This window comes from Thunnus maccoyii, chromosome 4 (genome assembly GCF_910596095.1).
Source record: "Thunnus maccoyii chromosome 4, fThuMac1.1, whole genome shotgun sequence".
Classification (NCBI taxonomy): domain Eukaryota; kingdom Metazoa; phylum Chordata; class Actinopteri; order Scombriformes; family Scombridae; genus Thunnus; species Thunnus maccoyii.
The window spans coordinates 22,028,379-22,046,538 of record NC_056536.1 but is presented as its reverse complement, the minus strand read 5'-3'; the positions used below and the strand labels follow the sequence as shown (position 1 = coordinate 22,046,538).

The window sequence follows — 18,160 nt, the reverse complement described above, 5'->3', positions numbered from 1 at the left end:
CCTATTTTAATAGCAAAGCCGAGAAATAGATCCCGCTTTGTGTGGCGAATGTGTCAACGCGCGCTCACGGCGTAACGTTACAGCAATGGTTGCCCCTTTTGTTCAACCGAGTTCCTGAATTATTCCCAACACAATGACATGATCGGGATATTATATGGTTTCATAAAACATTTCACTGTACCTACGCTTCCTGCGATCTCCATCTGGGATTAATCTAATGAATTAAAATCGATCTGCAAGCCTTTTTCCGTCTGGTGTGAGGTTTCCCGAAGCACGCAGTCTTGAGGAACGTGGAGTAGTAAGTGTTTATTAGTGCTGATCTGTGGCGTTAAACGGCTGAAGGCTCGTTTTCTGGCTAACTGGGTCACATTTCGAGTGCTAAAAGCTAACATTAAGGGTGATTGCATTTCCTTAGTCCGCCTTAACCCGCTATACAGTGAAAACACGAAGTAGTAGGTTAAAACCCTAATGCAAAATAAGCATGCCTAGCTATGTATGTCTAATCGCACATTTCAGAGGACAACAAAAATGTTAATAGACCTTTGCCATTTGATGAAATAGCTAATAGACCGGATCATAAATGCTCCATTAGTATGTTAACCTCGTCAAATGAGACGTTACGGTGTCATTTTGTTGCTCAGTATGTGGGATTCACAGGGTGAGGTCATTGTGGAGGGAAACACTGTAGCGTCGGGTTGAATGGTCATCTAAACTAACGCTAAGCTGCAATCAGGCTTCAGTGTATGTGCAACATTAAACACTCCGTTGTTTAACCATTTGTTGTTAGTTAGTCGTAAAAAAATACACAGTTACGTTAAAATGACATCTCTGTTTCTGTAGCTAACGTATGCCCTGTGAATGCAGCTAACGTTAATATTTAGCACGCGAATTAAACTAACGTTTCTCAGCTGAATGAGCGAAAAATGAACGGAAGCTACATATAGTCGGTTTGAAACGTTAACTCGACTGGTAGTATGTATATTCTCTGCATGCTATGCTGTTTGGAAAGTGGTGTTGTTGTTTTTCTAGCTGGTGTCTTAGCCTGTTAGCTAACAGCGTTAGGCTGCAATGTTTCATTGTTTGAGGAGGAAACAGTAGAAAGATGCTAAGGCTAACGTTAGCTGGATTATAATGCTGTAACTGCTGTGGTTAGTTTCGTGAGTTACAAGCTAAATGTTGACCTGTGCGCTGTTATTCTCGCCTGTTTGTTATTTTTAAACCCATGGGCTGCAAACTACTTTGAAATTTGCTGTGAAACTGTTAAGCCGTTTGTTGCACGATAACCGAATATAATTGCAGGAACAGTAGCAAAAATATTTACCCAAATTGCACCTGTTATTGGGTGACACAACATCACAATTTGTCTCCTGAGAGTGAGGTTTAGTCACGTGACTGCACCATAACAGGTGCACAAAGTGTAGGCACGACTTGTCTAGTTAGACTGTTGTCTTCAGCAGCTACAGCTCAGTAACTGTAACTGTCAGACAGTAGCAATCTCAATGATAATCTCTGAACTTGATCCTCCCATGGTGCTCCTTTTGTGTTCCCCTGTTTCAGATGTAAACCTGAACAGCATCTGTCCCAGCGGTGGCTGTTGGCACAATGGGGCTGGACTTTGACGTAAAGACATTCTGTCACAATCTGAGGGCCACCAAGCCCCCTTACGAATGCCCCGTGGAGACTTGCCGTAAGGTCTACAAGAGCTACAGTGGCATTGAGTATCACCTTTACCACTATGATCATGACAACCCAACTCCTGCACAGACTATGCCACAGAAGAAGAGGAAGGGGCGGCCTCCTCGCGCCTCACTAGCAGGGTCAGGGGATACGGACGATGGTGGAGGTAACGGAGGTGGGCCGGGGCATGGGGGAAACACACCTGGTAGCCCCAATCGGTCAGAGGTCTCTCACTCCCCGAGCAGGGAGACGATGACCTATGCCCAGGCACAGCGCATGGTGGAGCTGGACATTCAAGGACGCATTCACCGCATTAGCATCTTTGAGAACATTGATGTAGTGTCAGAGGAAGACAGTGACGCAGAGGATGCCCCACCATCCGGTACTGGTGGCGGTGGTGGAGGGGTGTGTAACGGTAGTGACGGTGGAGCTGGAGGTAGTGAGGTAGGAGGTAGTGGCAAGGACCGGCCGGATATCCCGTCTTCTAATGGGGGCAAAGCCACCCCAAAGTCTGGGAAGCATAAGAGTAAAGAAAAGAAGAAGGATGGCTCATCCCATCATCACAGTGCTCAGTCCGGGCCTGCAGTCAAACTTCCTGAGGCGGTGTTCAGAGAACTGGACCAAGAGAGACCTGATGCCCCTCCTCGGCCGTCATCTTACTACAGGTGAGAATTACAAAGCGGTTCATTAATAATTACATACATATATGAGAATTAGAAGCAGTACTATTGACAGGTACACAGCAGTTAAGTATGTATATGTGCATAACTGTAGACAGCCTTAATGTGGTTCACTAACACATCACTGAAAATAAACACATATCAGACTACAAAAGTGGCAGTTAGTAGTCGTGTGACTGAATAAAGGAGGCATGTCTTTTTTTATGCAGACAGTAGGTTTAATGAGAAATAGGTTTGAGCAAAGGCCACTTAATTATAAATATTTGAAACATTTACACCATCAGTCACCAGTTTATTTGCTGTTCATCAGCTCATTGTTGTGCATGTATCAGGAAATTACTTTGACCTTAGGTTCTACACATTATTTCTTGTCATTATTTCCCCTTTGTACAGAAGGGGGAAGTTGGTGCCAGTCCTATGCTCCCAGTTCATTTCTGTGTACTGTTTGTATTCATATACACACACTTTATTCTTCTGGACTTCAGGTACATTGATAAGTCTGTGGAGGAGCTGGATGAGGAGGTAGAGTATGACATTGATGAGGAGGACTACATCTGGCTTGACATCATGAACGACAAGCGGCGGCGTGATGGTGTGACACCCATCCCTCAGGAGGTCTTTGAGTACCTCATGGACCGCTTAGAGAAGGAATCTTACTTTGAGAGCCACAACAAGGTACCTAAACTTGGAAACTTGTGTGAAAAAAAATCATATTTTAACACTGAAACATCCAAATCTAATCTCATTTTCCTTTCTTCCAGGCGGACCCCAGTACTCTAATCGATGAGGATGCTGTCTGCTGCATCTGTAACGATGGCGAGTGTCAGAACAGCAATGTGATCCTGTTCTGCGACATGTGTAACCTGGCGGTACACCAGGAGTGCTATGGTGTGCCTTATATCCCAGAGGGCCAGTGGTTATGTCGTCGCTGCCTCCAGTCGCCAAGTAGAGCTGTGGATTGTGCTCTCTGTCCCAACAAGGGAGGAGCTTTTAAACAGACTGATGATGCACGCTGGGCACATGTAGTGTGTGCCCTCTGGATCCCAGAGGTGAAGCCATACAACACTACATGTATTCTTGATTAGAACTAAATAACCATGCAGATACTGAAGTGCTCTGCATCATGCTGTGTTCATCTGTGCTGCACACAGCCTCCCTTCAGAGTCGCTTTAATTTTTCATTGTGCATAAACATTTAACGTTAATAATTGATGTTTACACAGTCCAGACCTTGAAGATGATACATAGATACAACATAGAGGTTACAGAACATATATATACACTATGTAGTGCACAAACATCAGTGGTTTCTCAGCTTGTTCAGCTGCATGTTAACTGCAAGTGCTTCAATAAATAGCACTACATGCATAAATTATAGAATGCAAAAATATCATTAATGTTAATGTACAGTTTAGCAGTTCTAGTCAGTCTGTTACCTTGTTACTCTCCAAACGCTTTGATTGTGGTCTCGTAATAAAATTAATTTTACTGCCTCTTCTCAGGTCTGCTTCGCTAACACAGTCTTCCTGGAGCCGATCGATAGTATTGAGCACATCCCTCCCGCACGCTGGAAGCTTACCTGCTACATCTGCAAGCAGCGTGGCTCAGGTGCCTGCATTCAGTGCCACAAAGCCAACTGTTACACAGCCTTCCACGTCACCTGTGCCCAGCAGGCGGGCCTCTATATGAAAATGGAGCCTGTCAGAGAGACCGGGGCTAATGGCACTTCTTTCAGCGTCCGCAAGACTGCTTACTGTGACATCCATACGCCCCCGGGATCAGCCCGACCTTTAGGAGGAGTCGGCGGGGCCAGTATGGGTTCGTCGCACAGCGAGGGAGAGCTGGAGGAGGACGATGAGCCCAGCATCGGCCATGACGATGACTCCAAGGGCTGGAGCTCTGAGCGAGCCAAGAGGGCGAAGGCCAAGTCCAGGCTGAAGATGAAGAGAGCGAGGAAGATCTTAGCTGAGAGGAGAGCTGCTGCACCAGTGGTGTCTGTGCCATGTATACCTCCCCACAGGTACGTACACACTACATATTACACCTGTGTTGCATGTGCTGCTCAGCTCTAAGAAGCACATACGTTTTATGTTCAAGACATAAGAGTACAAAAGTTAAGTCGTGTTTGTTGTGTTTTTCAGACTGAGCAAAATCACCAGTAACTTGACGGTACCCAGGAAGAGCCAGTTCATGCAACGACTTCACAGCTACTGGACGCTGAAGAGGCAAAGTCGCAACGGCGTACCTCTGCTGCGACGACTCCAAACCCACCTGCAGTCACAACGACACATCGATCCCCTCCCACCGCAGCCGTCGACCCAACTTCCTTCGGCAACTTGTGTAATTGTTAAGCAAACGTAGCAGCTCATTTTAGTGTGTATTACTGTAATTGTTTCCTGGCATAATTCAGCTGTCTGACGTGTCTGTGGGTTTTGCATATGTTTTCACTGCAGAGGGACAGCGAGGAGAAACAGACCGCTTTAAAGGAGCAGTTGAAGGCATGGCAGAGACTGAGACACGACTTGGAGAGAGCCAGGCTGCTGGTGGAGCTCATCCGCAAGAGGGAAAAACTCAAGAGGGAGACGGTGAGACACAAATTAGATTTATTTCTGTCACTAACATAAATCAAAACCCTCACACTAGCACACAGTGATCCTCCTAGCGAACTGGGGTCTATTTCAGGAAGCAGGTTGAACAAACTCTGAGCCTAACTCTCAACACACGCATAGCGAATGAAAAAAAGCCATCGTCAATGGAGCTCTGATACTTCGATTCACCATGGCAACAGGTAAATAAAAGGCAGAGTCTCCATTTTAATCCAGTGGAGGTGGAAACATTGATGCGTGTGCATGCAGACTGTGAACATCTTTAAAAAACAGCAGTGACAGAGCAATGAGTTTGAGTGGGCAAAAGTGTCTATATTTTATTCAGCGTAGTCCGTTAATTCATCATTTACCAGACCTGAATTTCCTTAATGGCTGATAAAGTGATGGAAACTTACTGTGTAGCCTATTAGGCTTTACATTATATTTTAAATATATTCAGCTGTGACAGGGACAAAACACAGGGGGCAGCAACAAAAAGGTAGAAAAAAGATACTTAAGATATCGTAAAAAAAAAAAAAAGATTAAAAAATATATATAAATCAAACAAATAAGACATATTTTACATAGAAAAATATATTGGAACTTCACAGTCTGATCCAGTAATAATGAATTTAGTGATTTGCAGGTGAAAAGACGTTGAGGGTAAAACTTAGCGTGAATTTTTAGACATCTTTTTGGATCTTGGCTAAACAGCATTCAGTTACTTTATATCAACACAGTCACTGAATTACTGTTAAAACACATTAAGACTATATGCAGCCTAAAAAAAACTCATTTTTATTTGCATTTAGTTTTAAAATCTTAAAGTCTGCAGCTGCACCACAATCCTGCTCCCTCAGAAATATTAACATATAATCTCCAACATGACATGAAAACTGTGATAGGACTGTTCCATCGCAGCGACCAATCACACCATGAGAAATAGGAGATTATTATTGGTTGAAAGCGGTAACTGTACATAGTCCTTGTGTAACAAATTAATATACAACTGGGATTAATTCTGATATAAACCTCTACAAATGAATGCGCTGTAACATACTTTGATATCGCTTGAATGAATGACAGCTGCTTCAGGCTTTGCAGGAACAGACAGAGACAAACTCAGGATCTGTTGAAGAAAACCTGCAAGAGAGCAGGTTAGGTTCACCAAGTCAGTTACCGTGGTAACTGACTCAGAGTTAAAGGGATCTCTCTTTCTGGAACAGAAACAGTTTCCCTCATCTCAGAGTTAATAAACTCAGAGTTTTCACTAAACCTGCTCTCTGGAATACACCTCTGTATAGGACAGCAGTTTGTACACAACTCGTGTCTTTGGATTAGATTTACTTCCGTGCAGGCAATGAAACACTATTTCAGTATTTAGGTCCAAAGACTTTTCATACAATCTAAAAGCAATTTTTGATTTTTGATTAAATATTTTTTATTTTTCTACCTCTCTGTAGTCTCTTATTATCTGAATTTGTCTCAGAGGTTGAGACTTTATTTGTTATCGTCATTCCTGGTCAGGTGCAGCTACAGACTGCTTAATACTTATACATATGAGTGTGTGGGCACATATGTGATTTGTGTACGCGTGCGCACACACACACACACACACACACACACACACACACACACACACACACACACACACACACACACAGTTTTTACTCCACAGACTTCTCAGCCTCACACCGTTCAGTTCAGTTCAGATTTTATTGTCCCTCCAGGGGGAAATGTGATTTGCAGTAGAGGGTAAAAACACAAACACAACATAGAAGTCCATGTTAATTTATTCAGTCAGCAGGTGTAGATTATCTATTAAAAATGCCTTTGTGTTCAGATTAAAGTGCAGCAGATGGCGCTGGAGATCCAGCTGACGCCCCTCCTGGTGCTCTTGAGGAGTACGTTGGAACAATTGCAGGAAAGAGACACTAACAACTTTTTCACTGAGCCTGTACCCCTGGCAGAGGTAAATACACACATCCACACACACTCAAGAGGTTTTCATATTCACTTAAGATATGTGTCCACTTGTCATATCAATGTGAGTTTTGATATCTGATCACATTTGTGTATTTATTTTTATCTCCTCCAGTTATTTGAATTACTATATATGTGTCTAAACAAAAAAATCACATATTTACATTTTTATTTTCAATGATTATTTATAATTTGTTAATACAAAAAATATATTTTACTTTTATATTGTTGTCTGGATGCTTTCAACAGTTTTTAGTGATGTATAGTTATGTGTTGTTTTTTATCTATGGTTTACTAGGTGGATATTTATTTCCTGCGTTTTTGTAATCAGCCTTGGTTGATTAGGATGGGAGGACTGTAATACCTTTGTAATGGATGAATAAAGAGAACCTTTGAATATTGTTATATTTATTTGTAAAAATGTGCTGCTTCAAAATCTTTCATACAACTCTTTAATGACACATTTTGAGGGAACCTTGCCAAAAATATTTGTGTGTTTATGTGAAAATCATTTGCCGTTATGTCGGCCATTATCTCATATTATCTCATTTAGATATTAGCCTGAAACTTGAATATTGTTCAGGCTGTGCTCTTGACCTATAACTTCATGTCTGGCATTAGATAATAGGGCTGCAACTAACTATTACTTATAATCATTATTATTATTATGAATTAATCTGCTGATTCTTTTCTCGATTAATCAGTTGATTGTTTAGTCAATGATATGTTAAAAATGGCGTTCACAGTTTCTTAGAGGCCAAAGTGATGTCTTCAATTAAGACTTATGATGTTCAATAGATAGATATGACACTGATCTCTACCCTCTACGATCCAGGTGCCAGACTACCTGGACCACATTGACACTCCAATGGACTTCCAGACCATGTGGAACCTGCTGGAGTCCCATCGCTACCTCACTTTTGAGGCCTTTGAGGCCGATTTTGGTCTCATTGTCAACAACTGCCTCAAGTACAATGCCAAGGACACCGTCTTCTACCGCGCTGCCCTGCGGCTCAGAGAGATGGGCGGGGCCGTCATGAGAACCGCCAGGCGCCAAGCTGAACGGATAGGCTTCGACTATGAGACTGGCATGCACCTCCCCAGAGAGCCGAGCCCAGACAGTCAGCGTGACCAAGAGAGAGAGAGGGAGAGGGAAAGGGAGCGAGAGCGGGAGAGAGACAGGGACAGGGACAGAGAAAGAGACCGGCCATTATCTTCTAATGAAGATGGTAAGTGACCTTCTCTCACTTTGGCTGGGAAGTTTTTGGCAACCAAAACATTTCCCTTTAGCACCAAAAAAATAGGTGAGAGACAAAATATTTCAAATAATTGATCTTTGGCTCAAAGAAATACAAAGAACTAGTAGGTCGTCCAACTGCATTTTGCTGGCTAATTAATACCTTAGATTTAGAGAAAATACAATATGTTCTAAAATGACAGACTTTCACAATTTAGGAACATTGGCAGGCCTTCATTATATAGCTGAGAGCCAGAGGAAATTTTACACTTGTGCTTTATTTCACAGTATCACACCAGTGTGATTGAAATACAGGATGATCACTGGAACAGAATTAGACGTATCTGGGGTCAGATGCTGAATAAAAATACACTCACTTGCCAGCTTAATAAGTACATCTTTGTAAAACCGATGCAGGATGATACAGCCCTACAAGAAATCCTACATTCATACATGTTATTATGTATTTTTATTTTATATGCAGTGCTGTTGTATTGTATTAGGTTGAGAGGTGTTTTTAATAAATTTGACCATCCCATTTATATGAATCAGACCCCAAAATTGCCATAAAATAAATCAATTCCTCTTTAAAACAGATTGAATAAAACGTGAACTTTATAACCTTCATGAAAGTAGGATTTCTTGCAGGCCTGTTGTATTATACTGCATTAGTTTCATCGAGGTGTACCAAATAAACTAGCAGGTGTATAATCTAGAGAAAAAAAGATCTTTGGCGCAGTAAAGCCTCTTGACCAGTAGGTGGCACAAGTCATTCATGCTGCTTAGTTGCTAAAAACATGTTTGTGTAAACTTTCTTACATCACTACTTCTTTGATTTAAAACCAAACTGTATCCTTTGTTACTTGATTAACTGACTTGACATATTTTAACTGCCATTAAAATAATTTTGAACAGCCTCAGATTTAATTTGGTGAAACTTGCAGACATGGTGTATTCGGTACAGCATGTACCAATATTACACAAATTAGCATAATGTGATAATCTGTATGGTAGCACTGATATTCATCAGGACATCAGGAAACCACCCACATCCACCCTTTTGGTAGTTTCCACACATTTGTTAGTTTCCACACATTTTTAATCATTTAATCATTTTCTCTTTCCATGCCTCTACCAGACCTGCTCCTGCCAGAGAACAGGCGGCGGCTACCGCTGGAAGAGCAGCTGCATTACTTGCAGGTGCGTCTGGATGAGGTCAGCTCAGGGAAGCACAGCATTGGTCAATCTCGTAGAGCCAAAGCTCTGAGAAAGGAGATCAGTGTCATCAAGAGGAAGCTCGCGCACCAGCGGGAGGGCGGCTCCGGTATGGGCTCCAGGGAGTCTGTTGGAGTAGGAGATCGGGGCTCTTCCCTCCCCCATCACCCATCCTCCGCAGGACACCACGACGAGGGGGGAGAGAGCAGCAGCCAGGAGAAGGGTGCGTCTAAGAGAATGTATTAGTAATAGTAACCCCAAAAATAATGCAATGACATAAAAGGTAAGTACATAATTAACATTTGCTTTCATTTTAACATATAAATTTCTCTCTCCCTCAAGATCTGAGTGTGTCCTCATCTGCCTTGGCTCCAGAGGTGGGCCGTCGGACGTCTGTTCTCTTCTCCAAGAAGAACCCGAAAATGGCCGGACCCCCCAAGAGGCCGGGACGCCCTCCCAAGAACCGGGATGCTGGCTACGGTGGTACAGGGGTGAGCCCCAGCCCTATCGGTCCCCCTCAGCTGCCCCTGCTGTCACCAACCAGGCAGAGGAAGAGGCCGCGCAGCCCACACAGCAGCTCCAGCTCTGACAGTGACAGTGACAATGATGACCTGCTGCCAGGTACTGTAGACAAATGCATAGTAGATGTACAATTGTTAAGTTGCACACACTCACTTCTCTCTCCCTCTCCCCCTTTCTGTCTTTTCCTCAGGTTTGCCAAGTAACGGTTTTGATGGAGGAAACCAGCCAGTGACAGAAAGCTTCCGTGTCTACAGAAATGAGCCACGACTTCCTCGTTCCAGCTCAGACTCTGAGTCCACAACCAGTAGCAGCAGCAGCGCAGCTTCTGACAGGACCAGGTGAATAATGCACAAACATTCTGTATGTTCACAAGTTTGGCAGAGTAGATATTCTTTAAAATGTTATTGAAAGCTCTTCTAATTCAATGTTTTTCTTTGAACAACAATAAAGTGACTACATGTAAAGTGAAAGAGATCGCTTGCGGAGCTCTGTAGCTCTGTGGGTTTATTAGCCTCCCTCAGCACATTTTTGGAGGTGTTTGTCAAATTCAAAAGGCAATGTTGAGTCATCATAGTCGCAGCAAGTTTTTCCTCCCCCACGTGGCAAAAAAATCAGTTAACATAGCTTTAAAGAGCTTACTGTTATACAAGAAGCCTCTCAACTGTATTATGGCTTTTATACAGTGGTTAATTACATATGTGTTAATTGTTTTTAGTTGTACCTAAACAAGCATAAAACCACAAGAAAACAAGATCACCAGCAACCTCTTGTTAAAGTTAAAAAAAAAAAAGAAGTTATATGCATATTTAAAGCCCTCTCTCTCTTCTCGCTCAGTACGACGCCGTCTAAACAGGGCAGAGGAAAGGCGTCGTTCTCTCGCTCCGCCTTCCAGGAGGACAGCAGTGAGGAGACGTCTGGCACAGAAAATGATTCCTACTCTGTGGGAGGATCACGGAGTGTTTCACACTGTAAGCACATTTTCTCATGCTCAGACACACATATGCATGCAACTCCTGTTTCAGCGCATACACAATTAGTTTTAATGTAGTTTGTATTTCAGTACAGTTAAGCTGCAGCGTCTTTGAGTCTGTAACCATGAAGACCAAGACGTTTGTATTCATCTCTCATGTGATCTGATCTGACTCAGAATTCTAAAGATCATGGGAAAGATTACTAATGATGTTCATATCCTGAGTAATGTTTGAGACCTTCCCTTACATTTATGATATTCTTCAATCCATGCCAAAATCCATTCCTAGAAAGGAAAAACTCCTTTTATTTGACCATGACTCAGACTCAGACAACTTTATTTATCCTGAAAGGGCAATTAATTCAGTTTGGCAGTGTACCCAGACCATGCATAAGAAACAAAAAACAAACAAACAAATAACAGACAGATCTATACCGGAGACAGTCAGTACACAGGTACTCACAGACATGTAAATAAATGAACAATAAATAGATACATAAGAAATAAGTAAAATCCTAGTCCCAGCAATAACAAGCCCCAGAATGATTAGTTAAGACAATAAAACACAACGAGTATGGAAATATTATTCATTCCACACACTGCTATCAAGGTTTAACAGCCTGATGGCAGAAGGAATGAAGGATTTTGAGAGACGATTTGTCTTCACAAGTGGCGCTGTAAAACGACGGCCTGAGGGCATTAAAATGAAGTCAGAGGACAGGATGTGGTCGGTTGGGAAACTCTCTTTTTCTTCTTATCTATGTTTTTTTGACCCAATGCCTCTCCCACAGAGAACGCAAGTCTCTTTGCCGGATACCAATTATCCTAGAACAGACTTTCACAATATTGTAGAGGCAGTTCTTGTCCTTGACAGAGAGACCCCCAAACCAACAAATAAAAGAAAATATTAAGATACTTTCAATAAAAGACTGATAGAAAATACATAAGATGTCCTTACACACATTCAAAGAATTTAACTTCCTTAGCAGGTGAATCTCTCTCAGTGTTAACATCAAACTTCAGTTTGGAGTCGAACACAGTTCCTAAATACTTATATGTGTCAACAATCTCAACATTGTCACCATGGATAGTACGTGGATAAGTACTAATAAACAGGAAATTGGCCTTTAAGATCAAAATAGCGTGATGACATGACACTTATTTTTGAGTCTGTGGTTGATATTGCAATAGTTTGCAGTAAAACAAAGAACAAAGGAAAAAGCTGAAAATAAAACATAAATGTCACATTTCACAATTTTGCTTACTTGTCATTGCTTTAACATGACTTGTTGCCTGTTGTAAGGAGTGAAAATGACGCCTCATAAAACAAAATGCCAAGATCCGTATTCATCATGTGAACTCCCAGGCTTAAATCATGACACCCAACCCATCTCTCATCAAGTCATTTCACAAAATGTTGAAATGTTTCTTGCAAGTTTCAGCGAAAAGGGATGTTCCTTATATAAACACATCTCAATGTGATTATGGCCATAACCTCTGAGCTACAAAAGAGGTTGCATAATGATGACTGTTCCTTTTCCTGTGGTCTTACCGTTAAGTGGTGCGCGGTCGGGCCAGGTCAGGGTGTTGGATGACCTCTGATGACTATTCTTCCCTGGAGGCTCTGGACCTGGTGTGGGCCAAGTGCAGGGGCTATCCTTCATACCCTGCTCTGGTGAGACACAAGTGCACGCTGCAAATGGCGTAGACCAAAGTTCACATAAGGACATTGTGTAGGTTCATAGCTGTATGTGTAACCCTCCTTTTGCCATTGTTTGCCTGCAGATAATTGACCCGAAGATGCCCAGGGAGGGGGTGTTCCACCGGGGTGTCCCAATCCCTGTCCCACCTTTGGATGTACTAAAACTAGGGGAGCAAATGACCCAGGAGGCCAGGGAGCACCTGTTCCTGGTCCTCTTCTTCGACAACAAGAGAACCTGGTCAGTGCTCTGGTTCATCTCGTCTCATCTTTTTGTGTTCATGCATCGTTCTACTGTATCATATTGTCAATAATCGTCTCTGATTGTTCTCTCTCTAATATGTTCTTCAAAAATTATGAAGCAATGCAAAACGCTTGACAAAGCGAAAGCCTCATTTTACTGAATACGTGCAGACAAACAGCTCTGTGTCAATTGTGCAAAGGAAGCTGCGCTCCTTGTGCTGCAGTGCCAGATGACAGAATGTTTAGCAGAAATAGGGCAAGAGTGGTTTTAGAGAAGAGGGGAAAAAACACATTGTATTTTAGGTCACTGTGTGTAATCACATGCATTCAAATTTCAAAGAAAAAAAATCTCTAAGAAACTTAATGACAGCAGTATGTCAAACACAAACACAGAGTTCAACTGCTTTCAGCTGATTCCTGCTGAAGTATGGGTGATCTGTCTTTTGAAGAACCAGGAACTTAATCCTCCTGTTTATCTTTCAAAGGCCTGCTATGCCTTTTAGAATAATTTCAATACACTTCAAAAAGCTATCATCTATATCAGGACTGGTGTGTGTGTATGTTAAGTTTCACTGTGCATTTATTTTTGCTTTTAATGCATGTTGTTTTACTTGGTTAAATTCACTGTACCTCACAGAAAAACAAAGTTTGATTGGAGCCGAACTAACACTTCAGTGTATGTGTGTTTGTGCACATGCAGGCAGTGGCTGCCGCGCTCTAAGCTGGTGCCACTCGGGGTGGACCAGGAGCTGGACAAGGAGAAGATGCTGGAGGGCAGGAAATCGAACATACGCAAGTCAGTGCAAGTGGCATACCACCGTGCCATGCAGCACCGCAGCAAGGTGCAAGGCGACCCCAGCAGCGAGACCAGTGACAGTGACTGAACACACACGTGCGCATAGACCTTATCTGTGGGTCTTCGCAGGTGTTGTGGAGTATACGTTTCTCAGCAGAGAGCCCAGCCCTACATCGCAGAACACAGAAAACAGTGCCAGTAGCACAGAGTGGAATAAAAGATCCACTATATTGGCCCCAGGACACACACACACACACACACACACACACACACACACTCATGCACACTAAGCCGTATTTAATCTGACATGTAAAATATTGTATTTAAGAGAATTGAAAAAAAAAGGTAATAATAATAATAATAATAATGGAAAAAGATTCTATGTTCAGAATCATGAATCAAAATATTCCTCGTATGTGGTTGATAAATGTTTATTAACAAATGAGATGATGGTTTACATACTCAAAAAAAAAAAAATGAACATAGTATTACACACACATTCACACATGTAGTTTTACACTTGAACGGGGAAATGCATGCAGTGTACAATAAATGCACACACTGTGGGAACAGCTGCAAATGCCATTGCCCCAGCACGTCTTCTTCACATCCACCTCTCAAAAAAAAAAAGAGAGAAAGAGAAAAAAAAAAAAACAACAGGCCTGGTGCTAAAGTTCAGTCATTTGTCAGTGGAGCACAAAAAAAGAGAGACTGTTGCAGCCTAAACTGTGGGCAAACCAACTTAATGTTATTTATTCTGCTTACTCCTTCTCAACAAGGTCCACAAGCTCGTCTCAACACGGACTACTTCTTATCACTCCGGCCGCACAAGAAATCGTTGTGTGGTCCTTTTCGTCTGTCACTCTGTGTTCATCATGTCTCCTGTTTTATACGGTTTTGTTAACGTATGTCTGTGTCAAACAGGCCGCTGGTCAATGAATAATGAGGACTAAACTGAAACACATGATCGCCTCACTGTCTGTCTTAGTCTCAGGCTGATGGCTTTAGAACTTTTATATATACAGATTGCATAAAGATAGAAGTTTAATAAAAAGAATTGAGTTTTTTAAACTTGTGGTTTGTGGTCTTTGTGTATCTACATGTGAGAGTGAATTGTGTTTGTTCACCCTTTTGAGTGTTCTTTCTGACATCCCAATTGCTTGCTAGAGACTATTGTGTAAAATATTTGAAAAATTCCGTACTCCTCCCATTACCTCTTTCCAAGGAAAGAGTCATACAGTAAGTGCGTCTTAAGATTTATGACGCTGTGTGTTTCGGGAACAGATTAGACTGGTACCACAGCACTTGAGTTCAGGTGCAAGATTGCCATCGATGAACATAACCAATCAGGTTTCATGTTTCCTTAGAAGGATTATCTATGCTGCAAAGACAAGTTTAGGCTTTAGGGTCCAAATTTGCATATATCCTTAAGTAAACTTCCTCTTACAACATGGCAAGCACTGTTACCCAACATCTGACAGCTTGAACACTGATCATATCTTGGCTTGTGCTCAGTTCTGATGTTTACCAAGCTGAAAACACTCATTCATTTCCAAGTCTGACCTAAAACAATAGTCAGGTGTCCAAATTAACATTGACGCATTTTTCTTGCTGCCTTCATTCCTCCTGTCCATTCCTAATGCACATTTAATGTGATGAGGGACAAACCCCATAGATTCCTTCTGTGTGAGTTTACTTGAAGCTAATATGAAGCCCAAGCTGTCCAAAATAGTCAAATAAATTTAATATCTTCTAAAGTTATTGTCTTTTTAACACTAAATTCCCACTTGGAGCTGAAGATGAAAACACTGTCTAGAGACTAACTGTGAAAGATATCCACTCAGATAAACGTTAAAATACATTTGTGATCAAAACGAGGACTGTAGATTTTGTCCTCCATAACTAACATTGGAGGAAATTGTCTAATGGTCAGTATGAACAGGAGGAATGATTACAGCAAGAAAAAAATGTTTGAATGTCCATATGGGCATCTGACTATTGTTTTAAGACAGACTATCCTGTGTTAGTGGATCACTTCTCTGTGAAGGTGGTGCAGTTAATGTACAGTTACAGTCGGGGCTTTACCACAAGTTCCTTACACTGGTCCTGCGGGTTTTCCGCCCTGAGCAGTTTTTTAAGGTACATAAAGTGCATACTCACTGTACACCGGTTCCACTGGTTGGTCAACATTTTCAAAAACACCATGAGTACCAGGTCTCATTAATATACCTTGTCCAGATTCTAAATGCCCAGATGTGGCCATGGATTGCTACTGATTTTGAAATTCATTTGAAAACCTTGTAAAATAGAAGAAGTCATACAAAACAGGGTCAAGGGCCTAAAAAAAAGGGCACCAACCATGTCAGTGCTTTTTCAAGTTTAATACCTTACATTGTATCACATTTTACACTCCTTTAAAGCTACATTTACCATAAATTGACTGACTGTTTAAAAGATCAGTCATAATTTGAGCTCATTTGGCTATGATGACGATGATATCAATTAATACCTCATTTGAATTTCCTCCCCAGAAACTAGAGTTTTTTTGATCAATCTTTCTACACATGGTAAAGATTCCCCACCCAAGTGGAACTCCCACTTACCACAGCATCTATGTCCTCAAATTTGCAAGCATAATCACACCCTTCTGAGCAAATGGCGCCTAGTTTCCTGCCATGAGATGTGCTCAGAAATGTGAGTGGAAAAATATGATAAGCATCAGCCAGCGGTTTCGACAGAACACATTTAACACATGGGGTGACTTTATGGTGTTTTGGAGACCTGTTTTTTTCTGCAGAAGACTTCAATTAGCTTTCCGGTGTAACTGTAACAACCACATCTGCTGTAACCTACATCTGTAAACACACTTACACAAACAAACACAAGGGTTATCAGTGTGAGTTTAGTGCAGTTACAATAAACTTGTTATTTAATGGATGAAATAACCCACAAACCAGAAAATTGTGGTAACACACAACAATAATGAAAGACACATGAAAGCATTCAAGGCAAACAAAATAAAAAAGACATTTAGGTGTCTATGAAGGTCTATGACTAAAAGCATGTGTGTGATTAAAAAATGTGCAGGAGTTGTACTTTTTGTATTCACTCAGTATGTATCTGTGTCAGATAAGTGTAACAGAGTCAAAAGTAGGTTCCTTAGATACGTAGCAGAGTATAAAGTTGAAACTTGAACTACCCAACTTACTCATAACATTAAGAAATGTAAATTCAGTGTACAGCGCCTATAATAAAGTGTTCACTTCCCTTAGAAGTTTTCATGTTTTATTCTTTTACAACATTTAAATCAAAATAGCTTAACTATGGCTTTTTGACACTGGCCGACAGATAAAAAGATAATTTACTGTCAAAAAGAAAGCAGATCTCTACAAAGTAATCTAATTTACTCAAAATATAGAATACAAAATATTACTAAATCCACCTTTGGAAGCACTTACAGCCTTGAGTATGTCACAGGTCTCTTATCAGCTCTGTGCATCTGGATATTGTGATATCTTCATTCTTCTTTGGAAAACAGCTCAAGCTCTGCCAGTTTTTATTGGAATTACCACCCCAGGACATTAATATTGCTATTTTTAAGCAATGCCTGGGTAGCAATGGCTTTTTCCTTGGGCGTGTTGGCCTTGTTGGAAAACAAAACTACTGCTAAGTCTTAATTTTCTTGCTGACTGCATCCGATTTTTACCCCAGGATTTCCTTGTATTTTGCTGGACAGAAGTATCCCCACAACACGATGCTGCCGCCGCCATGCTTCACAATGGGGATTGTATGTTGATGTCTGGCTCATCAGATCAGAAAACCTTTTTCCAACTAATTTCAGAGTCTCCCATATGTTTCCTGTTCCTCCTATGTGACCCTCTTTACTACTCTCCCATAAAACTGCAATCTGGGCAACTGCTGTTGTATTCACAGTCTCTAATTGATTTAACTCTTCTTAAAGGGATATTCAGGACATTTTCTTTTCTTGGAAATTTTCTTGGATCCATCCCCTGAATGGTGCTTTTCAATTACCTTCTTCAGAGTTGCTTGTAGTGTTCTTTTGTCCATATGGTACAGGTTTTGATATGATATTCACCAAAGCTGGAACCTGTCCCAGAAACAGAAACACTGTAAGCCACTGAAACCTCTCGTCTACATACAGATGATCTCCCTTTAGCTAATTATGTGACTGATGATTTAGTTGTGTCTTACATACTGTTCATATTCTGACACTTCACAGTATGGACCAGGTCAAGTATCCCCCTCATAATTAGTCTCTATACCAAATTTTGAACCACAAATGTATTTGGCATTCATAAATACATTATCAGTTGTTAACAAACGTGTGATTAATCCTTCATTTATCTTTCGGAGAGCAGGAAGAGTGCAGGTGCAGATGCTGCGACACTGTCAGCACTTTGTGACCCTGTGTAGGTAATTAGGGGAAATGAGGGATGAAATGATGTCATTTAGGGTATTTGTGTATTGCTTTAAAATGTCAAAACGGATCAAATTGATATGTACAGTATGTAATGGTTAAAGGGGGGGGGGGTA

General features: G+C 41.4%; 1 protein-coding gene across 5 annotated transcripts; it reads left to right on the top strand.

Annotated features, from left to right (window-relative positions):
- Positions 1-53: 53 nt before the first annotated feature.
- brpf1 (bromodomain and PHD finger containing, 1) lies at positions 54-14,677 on the top strand. Of its 5 annotated transcripts, none has more exons than XM_042408969.1 (16): positions 54-298; positions 1,558-2,342; positions 2,843-3,032; positions 3,119-3,406; positions 3,859-4,376; positions 4,498-4,696; positions 4,810-4,941; positions 6,785-6,913; positions 7,760-8,153; positions 9,300-9,599; positions 9,719-9,997; positions 10,089-10,236; positions 10,733-10,866; positions 12,428-12,543; positions 12,654-12,808; positions 13,511-14,677. In XM_042408969.1, exons 2-16 carry the CDS (start codon positions 1,603-1,605, stop codon positions 13,692-13,694), a joined length of 3,906 nt encoding a protein of 1,301 aa, XP_042264903.1. In that variant the 5' UTR covers positions 54-298; positions 1,558-1,602; the 3' UTR covers positions 13,695-14,677. The 5 variants fall into 5 exon arrangements, with proteins under 5 accessions (XP_042264903.1, XP_042264908.1, XP_042264905.1 ...); XM_042408974.1 differs by lacking the exon at positions 54-298 and adding an exon at positions 338-397; XM_042408971.1 differs by lacking the exon at positions 54-298 and adding an exon at positions 407-741.
- The last annotated feature ends 3,483 nt before the right edge of the window (positions 14,678-18,160 follow it).